We start from the raw sequence: 22769 nt of genomic DNA, 5'->3' as shown, positions 1-22769 counted from the left end.
AAAAAGAAAAAGAAAAAAGAAGTGGGATTGGCTGAACACTGAGGATGGGGTGGAGATTAAAGATAATCTAGGCATGGCCCAACACAAATACTTTGCCTCAGTTTTTAATAAGGGTAATGAGGAGTTTAGGAGTAGTAGCAGGGTGACTAATGGAAATGAGGATATGGAAGTAGAAATTGCCACATCTGAGGTGGAAGTCAAACTCAAACAGTTTCATGGAACTAAACTGGGGGGCCCAGATAATTGCCATCCAAGAATATTTAAGCAACTGGCACACAAAATTACAAACCCAATAGCAAGAATTTTTAATGAATCTGTAAACTTGGGGGTCAGACCCTGTGACTGCAGTACCTAATACAGTGCCGAGTTTTAAGAAAGGGGGAAAATATGACCAGGAAACTACTGGCCTGTTAGTTTGGCCTCAATTGTATGCAAGGTTTCAGAACAAATTTTGGAAGAGAAAGTAGCTAAGGACATAGCCTAAATGGCAATTGGGATAAAATACAACATGGTTTTACAAAAGGTAGATCATGCCACACCAACCTGATCACCAAGAAGATAACGGATTTTTTTTTCGACAAAGGAAATGCAATAGTTTTAATCTATCTGGATTTCAGTAAATTTTCACCTGGGAAATTATTAGTTAAACTGGAGAAGATGGGGATTAATATGAGAATTGAAAGATGGATAAGGAACTAGCTAAATAGGGAATTATAACAGGTCATACTGAAAGGTGAACTGTCAGGCTGGAGTGGAGCTCTTCAGGGATTGGTCTTGGGAACAATCTTATTTAACATTTTTATAATAACCTTGGCACAAAAAATGGGTGTGTGCTAATAAAATCTGCAGATGACACAAAGTTCGGAGAACTTGCCAATATGGAGGATGACCAGAATATCATACAAGAAGATCTGGATGACCTTGAATACTGGAGTAATAGAAATGGGATGAAATTTAACAAGGGAAAGTACAAGGTCATGGCACTTGGGACTAACAAGAATTTTTGCTATAAACTGGGCACTTATCAATTGGAAGCGACAGAGGAGGAGAAAGACCTGGGTGTACTGGTTGATCACAGGAGGACTATGAGCCACCAGTGCAATGTGGCCGTGTAAAAGGCTAATGCAGTCCTAGGATGCATCAGGCAAAATATTTCCAGTAGAGACAGGGAAGTGTTAGTACCATTATACAAAGCACTGAGACATCATCTAGAATACTGTGTGCAATTCTGGTCTCCGGTGTTTAAGAAAGATGAATTCAAATTGGAACAGGTACAGAGAAGAGTTACTACGATGATCAGAGAAATTGAAAATCTACCTTATGAGATGAGACTCAAAGACCTTGACTTGTTTAGCCTAACCAAAAGAAGGCTGAGGGGAGATATAGTTGCTCTCTCTAAATACATCAGAGGGATAAATACCAGGGAGGGAAAGGAGTTATTTAAGTTAAGTGCCAATGTTGACACAAGAACAAATGGATATAAACTGGCCATCAACAAGTTTAGGCTTGAAATTAGATGAAAATTTCTAACCATCAGAGGAGTGAACTTCTGGGACAGGCTTCCACAGGGATCAGTGGGGGCAAAAAACCTAACTGCCTTCCTCTGCTTCATGGGACACAGATCACTTGCAGGTTTAAACTAATGTAACTGGTGGATTCTCTGTAACTTGAAGTCTTTGAATCATGATTTGAGGATTTCAGTAAATTAACCAGATGTTCTGAGTCTACTACAGGAGTGGGTGCGTGAGGTTCTGTGGCCTGCAGTGTGCAGGAGGTCAAATTAGATTAACGTGAAGGTCCCTTCTGGCTTAAATCTATGAAAGATGTTTTTTCATTCAGTCCTGCTTGGTTTCTAGAACTCCTGATTTTGTTAAATATTTGTTGTTTCTCAACCCTGGGGTGTAACCTAGAGGACTCAAGCTTGCAATACACTTTTGAGCCATTTCCCATGGATTGTGAAATATTTGACATAACAGATTATGCTCTTAACTTTCTATCTTTTTACACATAGTACCTTATTTGCAACCTAGCAGATGTAACTCAGATGCAGAAGTCTTAATTTTTGAATCAACTGACTTGTTAATTGAAGATCTCAAGATTAATGTAATTTTTCTGCATTTAACAAATATGAATGTCAGAAACCCCTAACTAGTCAGAAAGCTCCAATGGTACACAGCATTTTAAAAGCTGTTTTCTTTCCAGGAGGAGGAATCCAGCTGTCTGAAGTGTTTTGAGATATGGGGATCTAGTATTATTGAACCCAGAGGGGAGAGCTGGTGAGGCAGAGGGATTTCCTGGAGAACCCATTAGCTAATTACTACCAAAATGGAACTAAAAACAATATGCTTCAGGAAGGGCAATAGCATCTTGACTATCCAGACCCAACAAGAGAGTTACTTGGCCCCACAGTGCTGTCACCAAGACATATGGCTACATGGCCATAACTCTGCATCATAGCACACAGATAATTCTGTAAGCAATATGATGTAATAAGCAGCTAATATCACTGGTGTATTTTACTCTACTAGGGAAGGAATACTGCTATTCAAGTCTCATCTCCAGAAATAGTTATTGGGAAGATTCATCCATCCAGACTCCTGTGCTCATAAACATCTGACCCACATGGAAAAGCCAGTCACGGCATGAGAGCAGAGACAGTCCCACAGAGAGGAGAGAAACGAACCTCAGGAAACAGTTGCAATTGTTACCAAAAAAAAAAAAAGCAAGCACTCAAGATAAGGGCAGCGCCACGTGAAACACTCCTGTTGCACACCCACAAACACCGACCTAGCTGTGCCTGTGCCTATACTTAAAATTTTGTTCCCACCAGTGTAACTGCTCCACTATGACAACTTAACACCACCTCTCCAACCAGCGTAGAGTCAAGATTGCCATACACAGGCTACCAGCATATAGACCCAGGTGCCACAGACACCAGCAGCAGCTGCCTCTGTTATCCTCAGGAGTGAGATATCAGCTAAAATCACCACTGGGGGTGGAAAATGGTGCTAGTATTCAGTTCCATTGCCCTATACAAGCCCACCCCTTCCCTCCTGAGAGCCATACTCACCATGGCTGGTGCTGTGACTGGTGCAGGGCTGTATCAATCCCAAGGAGAAGTGAGAATGAAGTGCTTACACCTTGTGGGGATCAAGGGGAGTGAGTTCAGTATCCTACAGTTTGATTTCCGTTGTGAATACACTGAAAATGGTACCCCGTGTGTTGTGTCTGCAGCTACTGGTATTGTGGCCTTCAGAGGTTTTGTTTACACTGGAACTTCGTCGACAAAACTTTTGTCGTTCAGGGGTGTTAAAAAACAACATCTCCCCAAATGACAAAAGTTTTACTAATGAAAAGTGCCAGTGTTAACAGCGCTTTGTTGGCAGGAGAGCGACAAAACTGCTGCCGCTTATGGAGAATGGAAGTTTTTTTGTTGCCAGGAGAGCTTTCTCCTGCCAACAAACAGCAGCTACACTGTGCGGCTTTTAGCAGCATGGCTGTAGCAGCACAACTGTGTCGCTAAAAGCGAGGTAGCGTACACAAAGCCAGAGTCTTCCCCTCCACACCTACAGAACATCTAAGCCAGATAAGGAGGAAAAAGAAGAGGACTCAGGATGACATGTTCCAGAAGATGCTCGCCTCCATCTGCAACCCATAGACAACTCAATGTTGGGACCTCCTTACACCACCCCTCAACATTCCACATGGCATCAGGGAACCTGCATTACCCCCTACCAATCCAATCTGCGGGAATTTAAAGACAATCACAGCCGCACATACACCAAACTGTGAAAGACACGGTCGGTGTATGTGTACCTGACTGTTCATAAGTTATAGAACTTAATAAATTAAGGGAACACAAAGCTCTAATTTTTTCCCCCCGGTTCATGTTGCAAAATAAAATTCTGTTTTCTGGAACATAAAATCAACTTTTTGAGTTCACAAAATATGCTGGCTGGTGCAGAACATGTGTGACACCCACCAATTTCCTATTACTTCATTTTGTCACAGAACCCACACCATCATTCTCAGACAATATTAATATGTGCATTGGCAATGTTACATTCTTACACATACAGAACTCACTACAAGATTCATACTGGGCTGCAAAAGAGCAAGGCCAGGTAGAGCAACACACACTACCTTGGCCCCCATTAAAATGGTCTTTCAAAGTCTCCCTGAGCCACACAGCTCCGTGCTGAGCTCTTCTTATAGCCCTTGTATCTGGCTGTTCAAATTCAGCAGATAGCCATTCACTCCACCTCCACCCTGGGGTAAACTTTTCCCCCTTTGCTTCACAGATATTATGCAGCACACAGCTGGAAGCTATAAGCATTGGGATCTTTTTCCCCCCCAGAGGTCTAATCTTGTAAGTAGACAATGCCTGCGACCCTTCAAATGACTAAAGGTACATTCAACTGTCATTCTGCAGCTGCTGAGCCTGAAGCTGAAGTGCTCCTAGGTGCTGTCGAGGTGGCTGTTATATGGTTTCATGAGCCATGTTAGCAAAGGGTAGGCTGGGTCCCCAGGATCATTATTGGCATTTTAACATTCCCAGTGGTAGTCTGCTGGTGGGGAAAGTAAGTCCTTGCTTGGAGATTTCTGAACAGTACTGTATTCTTAAAGATGTGCGTTTCCCACACTTCACTTCCCCATCAGTTGTCTCCTGTTACAGGCACCTAACTAGAAATACTGCACATTTCCCATGATGGAGAGCAGAGGAAATTGCTTGTGATTATGTCTAACAGTCTGCGACTCACCAATGACCGAGCCAACAAGTGCTGAGTGTGGCTAACTCCCACTCCACTTCCAGTCCAGGATTGACAACATAAGGCTGTAACTCCTCAGGAATGTGAACACATGTATAAAAATAAAAGTCTCCCTCCTCCCAGTGGGGCCAGAGTGCTCAAGATATCACAGGACAACTCCTACTCACTGGAAACAAAATTCTATTTTGAGAAGGCAGAAGAAAAAGGGAGAGCTGGCAGAGAGAAAGGAAGACAGGGAAACCCATAAGCACAAGGTTTGGGAGTCCTGAGATGTCATCCTGGCTCTATCATTGACTTGCTTTCTGGTCCTGGGCAAGTCATATAATTCACTTCATTCTCCAGCAGTAAAAATGGTGATAATTAATTATCTACTGCACAGAGGTGATGTGGGGATTCATGCTTCTACTATGCTTTGAACACAAAGTGTCAAATATTATCAACTCCTCTAAAAGTTTGTGGTCTGTTCTGTCCTCAATTGCAGAAATCCATGCATGAACTCAAGGCTCATACAGTAACACCACATCATATAACTGCCCATATAATCTAGTACGACACCTACAATACTGGATGAGACCACTTGGGGCCTATGAAATCCATTTTATTATTGTGGATTTTGGGATTTATTATTTTTGGATTTCATTTTTTTCCATTAAAAAAATTCTATGTTTTTAATTAAAATTGTTTGCTACATTATTAAGTAGCCTTATTATAAATGCATAGAAATTTTCAGTATTAGATTGCAATGGGGAAAATGGATTTTACAAAAAAAAACCCTACAATTTAAACAAAACATCCTGCAGATATACACTACACAGTAAAAGTAACATTTTAAATCACTTTTTAAAGTAGCAGTCATATGACCACTTACATTGCTGTACAGTAACACAAGAAGTACACAGAAGTAAGAGCCTGTAACAGTGTCAATTTAACTAAAATCACATTTGATTAAAAAATAAAAATCATGCACTAAACATAAAATAATCCATCCTTGCAGCAGTCATTGCTGCCATTCTAACTTAAACTTGCTACTTTCAAGCTCCTATATTCTGAAAGAATGCTTAAATTAATTTCAAATTGGATTAAATAATTTCACAGTCAACTGTTTATTGGTGAGTAGCATTATAAATTGACAAACTTAAATAACATTTTTGCCATCTCCAGCAGACATCTCCATTGTGGTAAATTATGGTTATCCTTTTAGTGTTTGCCTCAGAAAGTGATTCCCTCTTGTCTGTAAGTAGATTTTTATATTTACTATAGCTTCTAGCCGCGTCTAGAGAGCTGACAGGGAGGAAAATCTAAGGTAGGGCAACCTCTGCTACTCTAGGCACTTGTGCTTACTGGAAGGGTATGAAGGAACAAAGATCCAGTGGATCTGGGATGTGCTCATTCTGAGTGTTGCGCAGAAACACAAGCCACTGGTTCATACAGTTCTGATGAGGAGTGGGCAAAAGGTGGTAGCTTGCTGTACTGATCAATGTTGTGTTGCGTGGCTGGAATCTGCCTGTCAATACACGTCTTTTGCTGGATGGACATCTCAGTGTTTGGAATTTGTTAAAAGCAAGCTGATAGGTTTCATCCATATTGTCCAGGGTATTTTTCTTCTCTCTTATGGAGAAGTCATCCAAGAGTCTTTCAGTTTCTTCACCAAACCCCCAAGTTTTGTCTGTTCCAGAAAGCAAGTGAAACCCCATGTCTTCCATAATATTGAAAGCTGAAACAGCTGTAGGGCAGTGGGTACCATCAAAGATGGTCAGGGGTGTTATCAGTTTGGGGAAAGCTTCAGATATGAAAGCTGTCTTAAGTGTCAGCAAGTCTGATTTCTCCTGACTGCTAAGTAATGCCAAAAGGTTTGTCACAGCCTGTGCTAATGACTTCTTTTTTCAAAAATGTCCTTGTAGAGATCAGTGTGATCTGCATGATATTTTACTGCTTGAAACCAGCTATTTCATCTTATATGTACTGCTTCAGGGGGACCTTCGTGGTGTGCACATCACCTTTGGACTTAAGAAAAGCAACCCATCTTCATTTTCTGCATGACTTTTTGAAGAAGGCAGATTTCATCCAAGTAATGAAAGATGCCACATCGCTAAAGAAGTGACAATGCAGCCACATCTCACTTATCAGACTGATTATCTATCTGACACAGACATGTCACATGTACACTGTTGGGCATGACACATGTCAGTGCTTCTCTGTATGCTTTGATGCAGTATGCTGCCTTGTCAGTTACAACTGCCCAAACATTAGTGTGGTGAACTGGTTCCTAATCATTGACACCAGAACAGCCTGTGAGAATGTGGAGTGTTGCAGCTCTCCATGACTATAACATCAGTCAAATAGTACTGACCTTCAACACCTGAAACAAAAAATACATTCTGTGGTCATAATTTTTCGACTTGTTTGTCAGTGGAGGAGTTCATTAAACAAACTTAAAATTCAGTAATGGAAAAAAAATCCAGCTTCAACATCATTATAGTATCATTTAATGTTAAAAAGATTTTTTTAAAATAAATATTACAGGTGCATTGCAATACAGAATTTAATTTCCTCATGCATATTAAATACGAAGTGCTTGATAAAATTAAATAAGTATTTTTTATAGAATAGCTCAAATTCTAATGTGGTACTTTTTTTTTTTTAAGGACTATTTTAAGAGGTCATAGCATCGTAAATGTTTTTTTCTTAAATTATCTGTACTTTAAATCACAGAAGTGATTAGTCTTTTCTAAATATAAAAGATTTTCCTAAAGGTCAATACACACATTATAAAAAAGCATCTACTTAAGTATCTATCATAGTAAAATAAAATAAAAAACATATACCTATGACTATATTTAGCACACTGCACTCTGATATTTGTCGTCTCGTCGATCACTAAGGAAATCTTTTCCCCATGGATTTTGGCCAGCAATGCCACCATGTGCTCCTGATAAACACACAGCAGGTTAAACTGCCAATGTGCCGCTTCATTTTCAGACAATTCCCACTCCCCGATCCCTCCGGCAGTGTTTTAAGAGGACACATGGAAGCGTCGTCATTTTTTCCAATGAGATATCAGCCTCAGCACAGACCACAACAAAATCTTCAACAAACTCCCCTCTGGCATCTGCAGATTTCATACTGTCTGCAATTGTTCTCTGTAGAGAGTGAGAATCTCAATGATTCTAGTCATATGTGGCTCGATTCTTCAGATGGTTTTTTGACATTAGATGATCGTTGCAGGTATCTTTTCAGGTCCAGTCTATTGTATGTTGACCGCATTTTCAGATCATCATACTGCCCGATTCATAGATGTCATTAGGGAAACTGACTAGCTCTTCCCTTTGGTGTCAGCATAATGTTTCTTAGCTTTTTGGATGAGCATTTTCCAATTGTAGAATGCCTTTTAGACATGCTAAATCGTGTACTGAACCGTGGGGGGGAACCGCACTAGTAGTAGCGGGCCACGTGTCTAAGCAACAGTCAGTTAACCTACAGTGGTGGTGAAAGGTGAAAAAGCATTCTCATTGTGTGTACACACGAGTCTTTGAAAATTCCCACATGGTACAAAATTTGTGCAAGTAGGTTTCATCAAGCTTCATTTTCTACTGCCAAGCATCTATTTTTTATATAATGCCAGATTTTTATTTATTTATTTTTAAAAAACACACAGCACGCTGGAGTCTGTTATTGTTTTGATTCCGCCCACGTTCGCATTAATGCAGATTTCACAGGGCCCTAGCCACTGGCTCATTCAGTTGCCTTTAGGATCTCAGCTTTGACTATGTCCAGTACCTGACACTTTAGAGTAAGGTGCCCATTTAATGCATATATATTTTGATGTAGGCACCCTCTCCTCAAGGAGTGATGAGGCAACAAAACAGTGCCATGGTCCCAGGAGCAGAAAGGGGACACGATAATGAGACTGTGCATTGCCTGTTCACACTTTAGTACAGGGGTAGTGAACAGGTGGACCGTGGGCCAATCCAAACCACCAGATACTTTTGAATGGCCCATGAAATCTTTTTTATTTAGTTATTATTGTCATTATTGTTATTGCAGTATGAAAAAAGCTCTCTCTGGAGACTGGACCTTGGATATACCTTGGTCAAGAAATTCGGACTTTGACAAAAAATAATTGACTATCTCTGCTCTAGTGCAACAATCCTCTGCCCTGCAAAACTGGAGAGCCACCATAACAGTGAACAAAACAGCCAGCCAACTGCAGAGTTTGAGTGTTGACTTAACACTCCACTGCAAATTTTGTGTTCCAGTGTGTTTGTCATGTATCAATACAAACATGCTCGCTAAGTAATGATGGTATAAGATGGGTGAACCTTACTACATGGTGAGTAAACTCTACTCTACTCTAAACTCTACTCAGAGAATAGTTATCAAAGGTTCACAATCACGCTGGAAGGCCATATCGAGTGGAGTCCCACAGGGATCTGTCCTGGGTCCAGTTCTATTCAATACCTTCATAAAGGATTTGGATAATGGTATAAAGTGTACACTATAAAGTCTGCAGATTATATCAAACCGGGAGGGGTTGCAAGCAGTTTGGAAGACAGGAATAGAATTCAAAATGATCTTGAAAAACTGGAGAAATGGTCTGAATTACATAGGATGAAATTCAATAAAGACAAATTTAAAGTGACTATACTTAGGCAAGAATAATCAATTGCAGAAATACTAATTGGGAAATGACTGTCTAGGAAGGAATACTGCAGAAAGGGATCTGGGGGTTATAGTGGATCACAAACTAAATATGAGCAAACAATGTAATACTGTTACAAAAAAAGAAAACACCCTTCTGGAATGTATTAGCAGGATTGTTGCAAGCAAGACACGAGAAGTAATTCTTCCACTCGATTAATAAACTGGAGAAAGTCCAGAGGAGAGTGACAAAAATGGTTAAAGGTCTAGAAACCCATGAGGAGACTGAAAAAATTGTATAGTTTGGAGAAGAGAAGACTGAGGGTGGGACATGAAAACAGCCTTAAAGTACACCGGACCCTTGCTAGAACGCAGGGTTCGAGATCCATGCGCAGTACCGCGTTAACATGGGGACCGTGTTACCATGGATCCCAATTTAATTTAAATATTTAAATTTGGGATCCATCACTGCGAATCCACACTAAAGTGATGCGCGCTCTAGCAAGAGTCCGCTGTATGTAAAAGGTCGTTATAAAGGAAGGTGATAAATTGTTCTCCTTAACCACTGAGGACAGGTCAAGAAGTAATGGGCTTAAATTGAAGCAAGGGAGATGTAGGTTAGATGTTAGGAAAAACTTCCTAATTGTAAGGGTAGCTGAGCACTGGAACAAATTATGTAAGGAAATTGTGGAATCTCAGTCATTTAAGGTTTTAAAGAACTGATTAGACAAATACCTGTCAGGGATGGTCTAGATCAGGGGTTCTCAAACTGTGGGTCGGGACTCCAAACTGAATCAAGACCCCCATTTAAATGGGGTTGCCAAGGCTGGCGTTAGACTTGTGGTGCCTAGAGCCGAAGCCAACGCCTGAGCCCCACCGCCCTGGGAAGGGGCCCTAAGGTTACATGCTCCCTGCCCAGGACAGACGCCCTTGGGCTTCAGCTTTGTGTCCGTCCCTTCCACCCAACCAGGGTGGAAGGGCTAGGATGGGCTTGGGCTTCGGTCCCCCTGTGATGGTGCCCCCGTAAGACTTTAAGGAAATAGGCTTATGAATGTATATATGACATAACTGGAACATGTTTTATGCTACATATGTCATGTAACATATCTGTAAAGGTTATGATCTACTGAATCTATTAATCCTATTTGTATGCATGTGTCATTGTTGTATTTGAAGTTATGAATATTGGCTATGCACTTGCTTGATTTCTAAGTAGCCTTAGTAAAGCATTTGGTCAGCTTCTTCAGAAAGGAACGTACAAATTAAGTGCCCAATCAAGAAGCTCTCACGAAAAATCGATCTTGGGAGGCGCCATTCCACATAAGAAGTCTACATGAGGATGTTCAAGCTAGCGTGAGAGCCATGACTGCTACCTTTAAGTTCTGAGTCATGAATGGTCATTTGACTTGCCCATGTGACTCCAAAACTCCATCTTGTAGCTGTACTTTGCATAGGAGAGAGGAGGGGGTCTCCACCCACAAGAGAAAGTCTATTTAAGCCTGTGGGAGACCCCTCCATTTTGTCTTCAGCTGGCTAAAGAGAGAGCCTTTCCACTTCCAAGGATACCTGAAAGAAACTGGAACAAAGGACAGTAACTATAGGGGGTGTGAGTGATTGCTGGACCCAGACTAGAAGGAGACTAGTCTGTAAAAGGAAGCTTACTGGAATTCCTCTAAGGGTGAGGTTTTTATCTGTATTCAGTTTTCTTAGACAAAGACTTGCGTGTTCTATTTTATTTTGCCTGGTAATTCACTTTGTTCTGTCTGTTACTACTTGGAACCACTTAAATCCTACTTTCTGTATTTAATAAAATCACTTTTTACTTATTAATTAAGCCAGAGTATGTATTAATACCGGGGGGGGCGGGGGGGGGGCAAACAACTGTGCATCTCTCTCTATCAGTCTTAGAGGGCGAACAATTTATGAGTTTACTCTGTATAAGCTTTATACAGGGTAAAATGGATTTATTTGGGGTTTGGACCCCATTGGGAGTTGGGCATCTGAATGTTAAAGACAGGAACACGTCTTAAGTTGCTTTCAGTTAAGTCTGCAGCTTTGGGGCACCCTGGGTCTGTGTTGCAGCAGACTGGCGCGTCTGGCTCAGCAAGACGGAGTGCTGGAGTCCCAAGCTGGCAGGGAAAGCAGGGGCAGAAGTAGTCTTGGCACATCAGTTGGCAGACTCAAGGGGTTTCTCTGATCCAACCTGTCACACCCCCATCCTGGGGTCAAAGTAATTTTTGTCAGAAGGGGGGGCATGGTGCAATGAAGTTTGAGAACCGCTGGTCTAGACAACACTTACTCCTGCCTCAGTGCAGAGAACTGGAATAGGTGACCTACTGAAGTCCCTTTCAGTCCTACATTTTTAGGATTGTTTAATGTCTTGGCTCGCTGCAAATTCATTCAGCACAGTCTGTCTTTTCCAACCACTCCCCCTCAGGGTTACTAGGAAAAAGCCTGGAGTAAGTCTCCTCTTCCTTCAATTTCCATGTTCTAAGTGCTTGGACTCATAGGATGAGGTCCTAGCATCAACAATTTATTCTTTCAATTTCACTGTACTACTGTGTATGTATCAGGCAATGTGGCAAGCACTCCTGGGATGAGCATTCTGTTCACTCTGCCCAAGATTAGTATAATCCCAGAAATATGGGCTCCATAAGAGCCATAGGCTGAGGATCACTTTAATGACTGCATATGGCACAGATTTACACCAAGGTGAGGACATTTATTAGAATATTCCAGGTCAGCCAAGTCACCTGGCAGGCAAACAGCTCACTAATGGAAGAAGGGCTCAGAAGATAAAACTCTTCCTTCCTCAAGAACTGTTTATAGTAGCTTTATGAAACTAACTTCACAGAGGCATGGAGAGTTCAGGAGGAGTGCAGGGAATACAAAAAGTTACAGCTTGTTAGCCTGGTTAATAACCTCTTTTCTGAAAAACACACCATGCTGCAGTACAGATGACCACCTGCATAGAACTACATATGAAGTTAGGCTTGTGCCCTTTTAAAATTATGTATATAGCTGGCCTGAAAGATGGGTTTTTTTGCTTATGTTTTTCTCTGCTTAGCTTAGAATAATCAAAAATAATCAGGTCTCCCTGCTTTTGCTGGAGAACCCCTGAGAGGTTGCAAGGATGTTTATTGTGAGCTCTAACATAATAATTGATAGGGTGAAGGTGCTGCATCTTTGATATAGGCTTCCTTTAAACTAAAATGCTGGTCATCAAAATTAAATAGATGTTAAAAATACGTTAAATGGTCTGAATAAAAATCTCTTCTCCCTTGCTCAAGTGATGTCATTGTTCACTAGCTCTTCGGTTCTCAAAGACTGTCCTTGCCTAGATTTCTCATGAAAAATATCAGCAGAAAAACAACTTTCAGGCCTTCTTTATACAGCATAAAGATGCAAATCAGGGCACAAATCCATTTCTCCCCCTTCTCACTTTGCAGATCACCTTCGCAGCAAATCGTGCAGTGAAGAGTAAAAGAATGGTGGAGCGTTAGGATCAATCTTGGTTTTAATCTGGGTGGGCAATGTACACATTAACTTTTGCCAACACCTCTGTAGTTTATTATGACATAGAAGGATTTGAACTTCAGTCATTAGCTCCCTGCATTAGTTTTGTGTACAACCAGACCAAGCTGGAAAGTTGTGTGAAGGTGAAGAAAACCACCTCTGGAAACCAGAATCTGGCTTCTCTCCCTGCATCCTTCCCAGTCAGCCAAGGTCTCCTTTGTGGTGCCCCTACTCTACTTGCACTACATTGATGACATCTTCACCATCTGGACCCATGGAAAAGAAGCCCTTGAGGAATTCCACCATGATTTCAACAATTTCCATCCCACTATCAACCTCAGCCTGGACCAGTCCACACAAGAGATCCACTTCCTGGACACCACGCTGCTAATAAGCGACGGTCACATAACCACCACCCTATACCAGAAACTTACCGACTGCTACACTTAACTACATGCCTCCAGCTTTCATCCAGACCACACCACACAATCCACTGTCTACAGCCAAGCTCTACGATACAACTGCATTTGCTCCAACCCCTCAGACAGAGACAAACACCTACAAGATCTCAAGATCAAGCATTCTTACAACTACAATACCCACCTGCTGAAGTGAAGAAACAGATTGACAGAGCCAGAAGAGTACCCAGAAGTTACCTACTACAGGACAGGCCCAACAAAGAAAATTACAGAACGCCACTAGCCATCACCTTCAGCCCCCAACTAAAACCTCTCCAATGCATCATCAAGGATCTGCAACCTATCCTGAAGGACGACCCATCACTCTCACAGATCTTGGAAGACAGGCCAGTCCTTGCTTCCAGACAGCTCCCGCAACCTGAAGCAAATACTCACCAGCAACCACACACCACACAACAGAACCACTAACCCAGGAACCTATCCTTGCCATAAAGCCCGTTGCCAACCGTGTCCACATATCTATTCAGGGGACACCATCATAGGGTCTAATCACATCAGCCACGCTATCAGAGGCTCGTTCACCTGTGCATCTACCAATGTGATATATGCCATCATGTGCCAGCAATGCCCCTCTGCCATGTACATTGGTCAAACTGGACAGTCTCTACGTAAAAGAATAAATGGACACAAATCAGACGTCAAGAATTATAACATTCAAAAACCAGTTGGAGAACACTTCAATCTCTTTGGTCATGCGATTACAGACCTAAAGGTTGCAATTCTTCAACAAAAAAACTTCAAAAACAGACTCCAACAAGAGACTGCTGAATTGGAATTAATTTGCAAATTGGATACAATTAACTGAGGCTTGAATAAAGACTGGGAGTGGATGGGTCATTACACAAAGTAAAACTATTTCCCCATGTTTATTCCTCCCCCTTCCCAGAGCGTTCCTCAGATGTTCTTGTCAACTGCTGGAAATAGCCCACCTAGATTATCACTACAAAAGGTCTTCCCCCCTCCCGCCCTCTCTCCTGCTGGTAATAGCTCACCTTACCTGATCACTCTGGTTACAGATTTCAGAGTAACAGCCGTGTTAGTCTGTATTCGAAAAAGAAAAGGAGTACTTGTGGCACCTTAGAGACTAACCAATTTATTTGAGCATAAGCTCACGAAAGCTTATGCTCAAATAAATTGGTTAGTCTGTAAGGTGCCACAAGTACTCCTTCACTCTGGTTATAGTGTGTATGGTAACACCCATTGTTTCATGTTCTCTATGTATATAAATCTCTCCACTGTATTTTCCACTGAATGCACCTGATGAAGTGGGCTGTAGCTCACAAAAGCTTATGCTCAAATAAACTGGTTAGTCTCTAATGTGCCACAAGTACTCCTTTTCTTTTTGAGGATACAGATTAACATGGCTGCTACTCTGAAATTTGTGGTACCGTCTCATTTCCCCAGATTGGGATCCTATTTCCCACTCTTGCCAAAATCAGCTACAGCGTTAGCACCCCCGTCTCCCAGGGAGAGTCAGTCTCCCAGTCCGCAGGCTTTCCTCTGTCTTAATCCCATCCCCCAAGATTAGGAGATTCTGCCCTCTTTGCTTCTAACCCAGCTCCAAAGCGTAGGACAAGCGGACACCCCCTCCCATCCCGGTTAGGAGTGTGGCTGGGCTTTCCCCCTCCCTCGCCCCCCGGTCAGGGAACTCCAGCCGCGCTGCTGCTAAAGGGCGCGGCCGGCCAGGAGCCCTCCACGTGCCGCATGACCCCCGCTCCCGGCAGCAGGGTCCCGCACACAGCGCCCGGGGCGAGCAGTCCTCAGCGCCGGCTCCGCCACGGGGCCCCCGGGACCGGCCCCGAACCGCCGCGTGCCTCAGTTTCCCCCTCTGTCAAACAGGGACGCGCACCCCGCCCCGGGGAGGGGGGAGAGTGGGGCGGACCTGGCAGCTGCGTCTGCACCCCCAGCAGTGGGGCTGGGCCCGCGGGCTCCCCGCCACACGCACCCCACAGCGCGCGCGGGGCAGACGTCCCGGGGCCGCGCTCGGTCCCGCCGGTACCTTCTCCGCCTGGGCCAGGTAGAGCCAGAGCCGCCGCCACGTGCCGAACTTCTTCCGCTCGCTGAAGTTGAAGCCCATCTCGGGGCTGGCGTAGCGCGACACCAGCGGCGAGCGGTAGCGGCCGAACGGGTCCTCCTCCGCGCCGGGCGCCGCCATGGCCCAGCCGCGACTCCCCCGCGGCCCGCGAGCCACAGGACACCTCAGCGGGCGTTGCACGCGCCGGCCGCACGTCGGACTCGCAGAACCGCTCAAGAGCCCCCGCCCCGCCCCGCCCCGCCAAGTGTGGAATGCGGCAGGAGGTCAGGACGGAAGAAAGGGGAGGGCAGAGCGTGACCGCGCGAGCGTCGTAAAACAGCCTCGTCCTCCTCCGAGCGTGAAATACGGCAGAAGGTCAGTGCGGCGCCGCGCCCCCAACCCGGAGGCGGTGCGTCCTATTTTACGAACCAGGCGGACCGGCTGAGGGTCGGTCCAGGTGCGCGGCCGGAGAGGGGCGACAGGCCGCGCTACCGGCTCCGAGGTGGGCTGCCTCTGCTCCCTATAGCCTTCCCTGGAGTCTCCTGCTGGGCTTTGCCCGCCCCCAGCAGCGGCTCCTCTGCCTGCCTGGGAGGAGCTACCACCGAGGGGTCCGGCCCCACTGCGGCTTGTCTACATGGGGGCGGGGGCAGTGGCGGCGTTAATCCAGTTTCCAGGTCCTCTCACTTCGTCTCCTGTTACTGCTCGCTCACATCCTCCTCCCTGCTGCTCTGTTCAGCACGGAGGGCTTCAGGGCACCCCCTCATTGCTGAGCTAGATCTGCCCGTTGCTCCGCTTTACCCAGTCAGTGCACACTGGGTGGCTGCAGCTTATGCGTCTTGAGCTAAATGGCCCAAGGCCTCGAGCTTTCGGAGCAATGTTAGAAAACAACTAGACAGCGAACCAGTTCTCCCTTTCCCCAGCTGGCGCTTTACGCCCAGGCACGCTAACGTGGACAACCTCGAACAATCACATCTTAACGTTTAATGCCATTCACATTCATCCCTCCAACCCTGTGAGTTGAAGGATTCAGCTCTTATAACTCAGCTTTAGTGCATTCATAGGTATTGAGCCGCCTAAGCAGGGGTTCTCAAACCCTCAGGGGGTCATGAGGTTATGATGTGGGGGATCACAAGCTGTCAGCCTCCACCCCAAAGCCCGCTTTGCCTCTAGCATTGAAAATGGGGTTAAATTTATTTAAAAGTGTTTTTAATTGATAAGGGAGGGGTCACAGGCAGAGGCTTGCTATGTGAACGGGGTCACCAGTACAAAAGTTTGAGAATCACTAGCCTGTAGTATCAGAGCTGCTCTGAGCCAGGTTACAGACACATCTAGTAAGGTTTTTTGGGGGGGGTAATTGCAACTGTAGTGATTTTTATTTTTTTAAAGCAGTTTTATCAGTTGCATGAAATTATAGGTTTTCAGCTTTTTTGTTTATCTATTGCCTTTTCAGGGTTGGAAGAAATTTGGGTGACATTGGATTGCTGCAAGAGGAAGGGTGTACTCACAGACTGCTATTGATGTGTGTCAAGTGAAACATATGTTTATCCCTGACAACAAATTAAGTTACATCCTACCAAGCTTAGTTATAGATAACACTATAAAAAGTTAAGAGCAGCTTCTCTCTAGATGGGTTTCCAGCACTGTTAACACTGGTAGCACTAAACTAGAAATTTTGGTACGATTCCCTAGTCTAGACGAAGCTCATATCTTCTGTGCAAAAAAACCCCGTGTACTGTACGATATACTCCTCTGTATGGCTGCTTGGGAATAATTATTTTGCTCTTTAGAGTCACACAGTATAAAATCAAGTGAGAAATGGAGACGAATACTTGAAATCTCACCCTGGAATAAAACCACAATGTAATGTTACGTCTTCATACACTTCTCCACAATACAAGAGCAGTTACAGCAATGGATGAGAGGATGTGCAAACAGGCAAGAAAAATCAACAGCAATACACATCTTTTGGGACCTGTCCACTGATTTACTAGTTAGAGGAAGCAGTGACACGGGTAGATTGTGAACTATGTTTTTAAGCAGGATGGAGAGATTCCCTTGAGTGCGAGAGTAACAGGCATAGTGAAGATGGATCTCCTCCAGCACAGGAGAGAGCCTGAAATAGCAGAAGAGGAGGGGTATAGAACTTTAGGAAAAGAAAATGAGACTGAAGGGGCACTGTACTAGTCAGCGTAGCGACTGGGTCAGCGAACAGATTTTTTTTCACTTCTAATTTTTGTTGTCATAGATGGATGATGTAAAGGTGGGAAGGGCCTTGCAGACAAGGAGAGCACTCACAACACTCTATTTCTAAAAAGTATTAAAAACCCAAGTCAGCTTGAATTTGAATCTCAAGCCTTTCCAAAATGGCAGTTGGGAAATGAAATCACTTCTCATGGGAGTTAATCCTGACAGTCAGATAAGTACAGTAATTTCTCTACCAGTCTACAGCTGTTATAGCACATTTGTTTCATGCACATTTTGAACATTTGTCACGGTGGGAAAAGGGAACTCAAGGTGAGGGAAAATGCACCTAGGCTTCCCACTTTTATAAGTTTAACTTCCCCTCCCCAAATGCCAGCGGGAGGGACTGGCAATTCAGCCCAGAGGGGATCTAGAAACCTGCAGCTGCAGAGTAAGGACAAACACACTGTGCTGGAGCACAGCATCACACTGATGTGAAGCAGGAAACACTGGGGCTGACCTGCTGGCTTACTGCAGTCCTAGAGAGCATAAACTGAGGACTCAGCTGGGGTTTGTAGGATCTTGGGCAGCAGGTCTTTATTAAGAACAGATGTGGTCACGGCCTTGGAGCAAGAAGAGTCCATGGAGCAATGGCAGATGTCCAGGGTACAGTCTGAGGTTGCAATATCCAGAAGCTGACCAGCCAGTGAGGTGCTTTGTGTAAGCCTCTCAGTTTGTTGCCAGGATGAGAGACCTACCCATGTTATGTAAATATTTGTACTATGGTAGCAACCCTGAAGCCTTAACTGAAATTTGGGTCCCATTGTACTAGGCACTGTCTACATCCAAAGTATGAGATCATTCCTGCCCTTAGGAGCAGTCTAAAAAATCTGAGAGCAACAGCTAAGGGAAGTGTACTGAAGCCTGGCAGACAGGCTCATGGAAGAAATCTGCCTCCCAGAAACTAAGTTTTATGGAGACTTTAAACAGGTAGATTCCCCCTAGGGGACACAAGAAATCCAATCAGTTCTTTGAAAAACAGTTTAAAAGCAGCTTCCTAATTTTTGTGGTTTTACAAATCATCCAAAATGCTTTTCACTCCCCACTGATATGTAACAGATCTAGCCCCAAAACACCCTCCCCCCAACACACACCAAAAGCCAGGGGAAACTGAACTGATTACACAAGAGATGCTGACAACCCATAAAATATAAGGAAAAATCTCCTTCCCTTCTAATCGCTGTTATATTATTCTTTGGTGTTATTTGTAATGACAACTACAAATTTTCATACAGAAGTGTCACTTTTAAATTGATGTTCCTTTAATACGCTTGACAGGATCAGACTGAGTAGAGGGGCAGCATATCAGATGCCCTCATTTAAACACAAATGAGTTCTTCTTTTCCCAACAGACCACATAAAATACAGTAGAAGGTCTGGCAGTCTCCCTGTTCTCAAAAGTAAAGAATGTATACCATAGAAGAAACTCAGTAAATCAGCTTGGTGTCAATGTGCATATACTTCTACCCACTTTTCCCTGTTCCTTTTAAATTGCTGGTAGCATATTCTCCTCTCCCCTCTCCTCCACTGAATTACTCCTGGGGGAATTCTGTGCCATTGTGCAATGCAGAATTTGTGCAGAAATTAACATTCTGTGCAGAATTGTCATCCCCCCCTCCCCCCCACAATGGGCTGCAGAAGACCGGGAAGAGCGCAGCTAGCAAACAGAAGACACTGCCAGGGGATGGGAGGGAGATGAAGCTGAAGGGTTCTGGGCAGCTGTAGTTCCTGGCATGTCCTGAAGGAAGGTGGTGGTGTGCAGGAAACTCCACACACACACTGAGCCAGCATCAGGCTGTTTTTCCCTCTGAAGCCCTGGGCTCTGGTGTGGGAGGGAGTGCAAGTGTCTGGGCTGGGTGCTCTGTGACTGACTCTGGGGGTAGGGGTGTGAGTGTCTGGGACAGGGAGGCTGTGGCTGTGCTCTGGGGCCCCTCCCGCAGCTGGGCTGTGGAGAGGGAGGGGGGGGCTGTCCTGCAGCTGTGGTCGGGGCTGGGGGGGGGGGAGCTGCAAGTGGCTGGGCTCATGGGGGGGGGGGCATTGCCCCGGGGCTGGGGTCTGGGTAGGGGAGGGAGCAGAGAAACAGGAACTGGGTTGCTTTAGTGGTTTCTTTAATGCTCTACTCCTGGGAGAAAATTTTGTGTCTGTATTGTTACATACTTGCTGACAGGTATTGTGTAATAAATTACCAACATAATTGAAACTGGCATGATTACATAGTGTTATTTTGACAAAATATACTGAATTTTAAAATATTGTGCCCAGAATTTTTAATTTGTTGGCACAGAAGTCCCCCGGGAGTAACTCAATGTACCCTAGTATTGTGACAGCAAGCAAGGTGCAAAGACACACACAGGCCCCAGAAAGAGGACATGCAGCAGCACTTTCAAAAGAGCAAGACAGAGGGATTGGTCTTCAAAAGGGATCTCTATACAATCTCTCAGGTTGTTTTTTAACATACATTCCATTTTTATCAGCTTAAAGTGCAAAAAGACAGCTACCTTTTCCGTCACTGGCGTTCTTCGAGAGGTGCTGCTCAGGTCTATTCCACACTAGGTGTGCGCGCTCACCACGTGCACCGGTGCTGGAAGTTTTTCCCCTAGCAGTACCCGTAGGGGGGTATACTGCCTGGCGCAGTATAAGGGGAGCTGCACCCTCCCCAGTGGCACAGCTGGGGGGGAGCAGCTGCTTCCCCACTGAGCACAAGTGGCGCCTTGTCAATGTCTTGGCGCCTTTTAAATTTTCCCCTGTTGAGGGAACAGGAGGGAGCGACCCAAAAACAGAAAGGTGCCACCCGCTGCAGCGCTTTTCCTCCCCCGGCGGCGCTCTGGGTCTCCGCCGGCACCTCTGGGGCGAGCGAGGGTGAGCGGGGGCGAGCGAGCGCCAGCCCCCGGAGGAGTAAAAGCACCACAGTGGGTGGCGCCTTTTTTTTTTTTTGGTTCGCTCCCCCCATGACCTCCACCTGGCTATGCAGCTGCCCCCCCACCCTCAGTTCCTTCTTGCCAGACAACTCCGACAGAGGGGATGGAGGGCGCGATGTGGAATAGACATGAGCGACACATCGCGAAGAACACCAGTTACAGAAAAGCTAACTGTCTTTGCTTCTTCGAGTGATTGCTCATGTGTATTCCCCAACAGGTGATTCCAAGCTAGATCTGCTGGAGGTGGGTAGGAGTTCACAAGTCCCCAGGACGGAGGACAGCTCTGCCGAACCCGGAGAAATCCCTGGTTTGGGGGACCATCGCATAGTGCGAGGTGAATGTGTGAACTGAAGACCACATGGCGGCCCTACAAATGCCCTGGATGGGGACGTGGGCCACGAAGGCAGCCGACAAGGCCTGCGGCCAAGACGAGTGTGCCCTCACAATGGGTGGCGGGGGGACACCCGCCAGCTCATAACAGGAACAGATGCACAAAGTGATTCAATTGGAAAGCCGCTGAGTGGAAATCGGCTGGTCCCTCACAAGCTCAGACGAGGTGATGAACACCTGCGAGGACTTTCTGAATGGCTTGGTCCGCTTGAGGTAGAAAGCCAGAGCCTGCCGCACATCGAGCATGTGGAGACAGCGCTCCTCACTGGACATGTGGGGCAGAGGACCCATAGAAAAATGTCCTGACCCACATGGTAGTTGGAGACCACCTTCGGGAGGAACACGGGGTGTGGGTGGAGCTGGACCTTCTCTTTATGAAAGACCGTGTATGGTGGCTCGGAGGTCAGGGCCCTGAGCTCTGAGATGCGCCTGGCCGACGTGATTGCAACCAGGAAGGCCACCTTCTACGAGAGGTGAGACCAAGAGCACATAGCCAGTGGTTCAAACAGGGGCCCCATGAGATGAGCCAAAACTAGGTTTAGGTCCCACTGTGGGACCGGGGGTCTAGAATATGGAAAAAGAAGGTCCAAATCCTTAAGGAACCAGCCAGCCATAGCATGGGAAAATACCGTGTGCCCTTACACCAGCGGATGGAAGGCCGATATGGCTGCCAGGTGCACCTTGACTGACGAGGGCGCCAGGCCTGGGCCCTCAGGTGGAGGAGGTAATCAAGGACAAGCTGGAGTGGGGCAGTCACCGGGGAGACACCCTGGTCCACCACCCACCAAGAAAACCAGGACCACTTTGCCAAATAAGTGCAGCAAGTGGAGGGCCATCTACTTTTGAGGAGGATGTGCTGAACCTGCTCTGAGCACGTCCTTTCCTCTCCACCTAACCACTGAGCAGCCATGCCCCGAGGTGAAGAGCCGCCAGGTTGGGATGGAGGAGGCGGCCCTGGTCCTGAGAGAGCAGGTCCGGGCAGAGCGGCAACAGCCATGGCGGAACTACCAGCAGGCCCATGAGGGTTCCGTACCAATGCTGCCTGGGCCATGCCGGGGCAATCAGGAAGACCCAAGCCTTGTCTATCTTTTATCTTCTCCAGGATCCTGCTGATTGGAGGAAATGAGGGAAAGGGGTAGAGAAGCTGGCCTGATCAGGACAGGAGAAAGGCATCGGACATAGAGCCCCTCCCCAGGCCCCCCACTGGAGCAGAACCGGGGGCATTGCCGGTTCTGCCAAGTCGCGAACAGGTCCACCTGGGGAGTTCCCCACCTTAGGAAGAGCCGGTGGGCCACTTCCAGGTGGAGGGACCACTCGTGTTGCAAGGAAAAGTCCCTGCTCAAGTGATCCGCCCTATCGTTCTGGGCGCCCGGTAGGTGGAAGGCCTTCAGGTGGATGTTGTGGGCTATACAGAAGTCCCACAGCCCAAGAGCTTCGCAGCAGAGGATCAGGCCCCGCCTTGCTTGTTGAAATAGAACATGAGGCTGTGTTGTCCATGAGGACCCTGACTACCTTGCCCTCCAGGTGTGAGCACAAGGCCATACACGCCAGCCGCACCGCCCTGAGCTCCTTTACATTTATATGTAAGGTCAGGTCTTGAGACGACCATGGACCTTGGGTCTGAAAGTTCCCCAACCCAGATCCGACGCATCGGACACCAACTCCAACAACGGGGCCCTGTCCCTGAACTGGACCCCTTGGAGCATGTTGTTTGGGGTGGACCACCACCGTAGGGAGGTGATCACAGAATCCGGCACAGTGAGGACCTTGTCCATCCGGTCCGTGGCCTGGGAGAACTTCGAGG

The 22769-nt window shown here is 45.8% G+C and overlaps 1 protein-coding gene across 3 annotated transcripts in view; it reads right to left on the bottom strand.

Moving 5' to 3' along the window:
• The window catches only part of ADSL (adenylosuccinate lyase), a 46374-nt gene extending 30711 nt beyond the window's left edge, over positions 1–15663 (bottom strand). Inside the window, exons 1-2 of one of the 3 annotated variants that reach the window (XM_077830372.1) lie at positions 15402–15538; positions 3071–3140 (exon numbers count right to left, since the gene is read on the bottom strand). In XM_077830372.1, the coding sequence (XP_077686498.1) occupies positions 3071–3073 (3 nt within the window). In that variant the 5' untranslated portion in view covers positions 3074–3140; positions 15402–15538. Of the gene's footprint in view, positions 1–3070; positions 3141–15284; positions 15303–15401 lie in introns of those variants that run through there. The other 2 variants (XM_077830368.1, XM_077830378.1) reach the window with 2 other exon arrangements.
• Between the last annotated feature and the right edge of the window lie 7106 nt (positions 15664–22769).

This window comes from Eretmochelys imbricata, chromosome 1 (assembly GCF_965152235.1).
Source record: "Eretmochelys imbricata isolate rEreImb1 chromosome 1, rEreImb1.hap1, whole genome shotgun sequence".
Classification (NCBI taxonomy): Eukaryota; Metazoa; Chordata; order Testudines; family Cheloniidae; genus Eretmochelys; species Eretmochelys imbricata.
The sequence above is the reverse complement of the archived record's forward strand: the minus strand, read 5'-3'. Positions and strand labels throughout refer to the sequence as shown.